General features: G+C 56.4%; 1 protein-coding gene across 1 annotated transcript in view; it reads right to left on the bottom strand.

Moving 5' to 3' along the window:
* LOC108804168 (DNA (cytosine-5)-methyltransferase 3A-like) overlaps positions 1 to 770 on the bottom strand; it is a gene marked incomplete at both ends in the record, with an annotated part of 2,198 nt that extends 1,428 nt beyond the window's left edge. The window contains 2 exons of the mRNA XM_018575925.1: positions 429 to 574; positions 686 to 770. Coding sequence (XP_018431427.1) covers positions 429 to 574; positions 686 to 770 — 231 coding nt within the window. The remainder of the gene's footprint in view (positions 1 to 428; positions 575 to 685) is intronic.
* Between the last annotated feature and the right edge of the window lie 379 nt (positions 771 to 1,149).

The following is a 1,149-nucleotide window of genomic DNA, read 5'->3' as shown; positions in this document are numbered from 1 at the left end:
GTATGTGAATCCCCCTCCTAGCCCCGCCCCCACAGGAGGAAGACAACCCATTTCAGAGCCCGCAGTTGTAACGACTGACCCATCCCCCGAGAGTCTGATTTCTGAAACACTAAGAGTAACCCATGGATGACCCCTGACCTCAGCCCCTCCCCCCATCTATAAACCCACCAGAGCTCCTCCCCCCTCCGATCCACCACTGTATAGACACACCCACTGCAAGGCGATTTCAACTTTCACCCAGCAGCTCGATAATGCTGCAATGACTTGTGGGATATATCGGTGCTCTTCATTATCATGGGGAATCCAGGGGGAGGGGTCACACCTCTGATGCATTCAGCAGTGTGTGTAATCTGAGCTCCAGTTATGGCCGCTCCTTCATACCCCTCGAGGGGATTCCTCCGTCCCGATGTTTTCATGTTATCACTCACCTGCCTGCCGGTGATCTCTCGTATGTCGCCCACATAGGTGATCTCCCCCGGGTGCTGAACCGCGCCCACCATGATGGCGTCCTCGTTCACCTCCGACGCAACGTAGCGCTCCACTTCCACGCCCAGACCCTTCAACACCAGCAAGCCTGCCGGGGGCAGAGACCGGAGGATGAGGGGAGTAGTACAATGTGCGGAGCTCACATGAAATATGACGCCGTCAGAGCTGCACACAATCCTCATCCTGAGTGTCAGCTCACCTGTCGCGATCCCATCGAAGAGAGACAAGACCCGGATCCCCTTCCTGTCCTGCGTCCGGATTGGTGGATACAGAGGCGGAGCATCCTGGGAAATGGGGGGGCGGGGCTCAGAAATGAAGAGGGAAGGGACTATACAATGACTATACACCAAGAGTATTGAGAGACCCCTGACCCCAACCATGACCCCGACCATGACACTTACACCAATCATGACCCTTACCCCACCATGACCCCGACCGCAACCATGACCCTTACACCAACCCTCACCCCGATCATGATGCTTACCCCAACCATGACCCCAACCCTGACCCCCGACCCCAACCATGACCCTTACACCAACCCTCACCCCGATCATGATGCTTACTCCAACCCTGACCATGACCCCAATCATGACCCTGACCCCCGACCCCAACCATGACCCTTACACCAACCCTCACCCCGATCATGATGCTTACTCCAACCCT

Source organism: Nanorana parkeri, unplaced genomic scaffold (assembly GCF_000935625.1).
Source record: "Nanorana parkeri isolate BGI_ZX_2015 unplaced genomic scaffold, ASM93562v1 scaffold5765, whole genome shotgun sequence".
Classification (NCBI taxonomy): domain Eukaryota; kingdom Metazoa; phylum Chordata; class Amphibia; order Anura; family Dicroglossidae; genus Nanorana; species Nanorana parkeri.
Note: the sequence above shows the minus strand (reverse complement) of the source record. Positions and strands in the feature narration are given on the sequence as shown.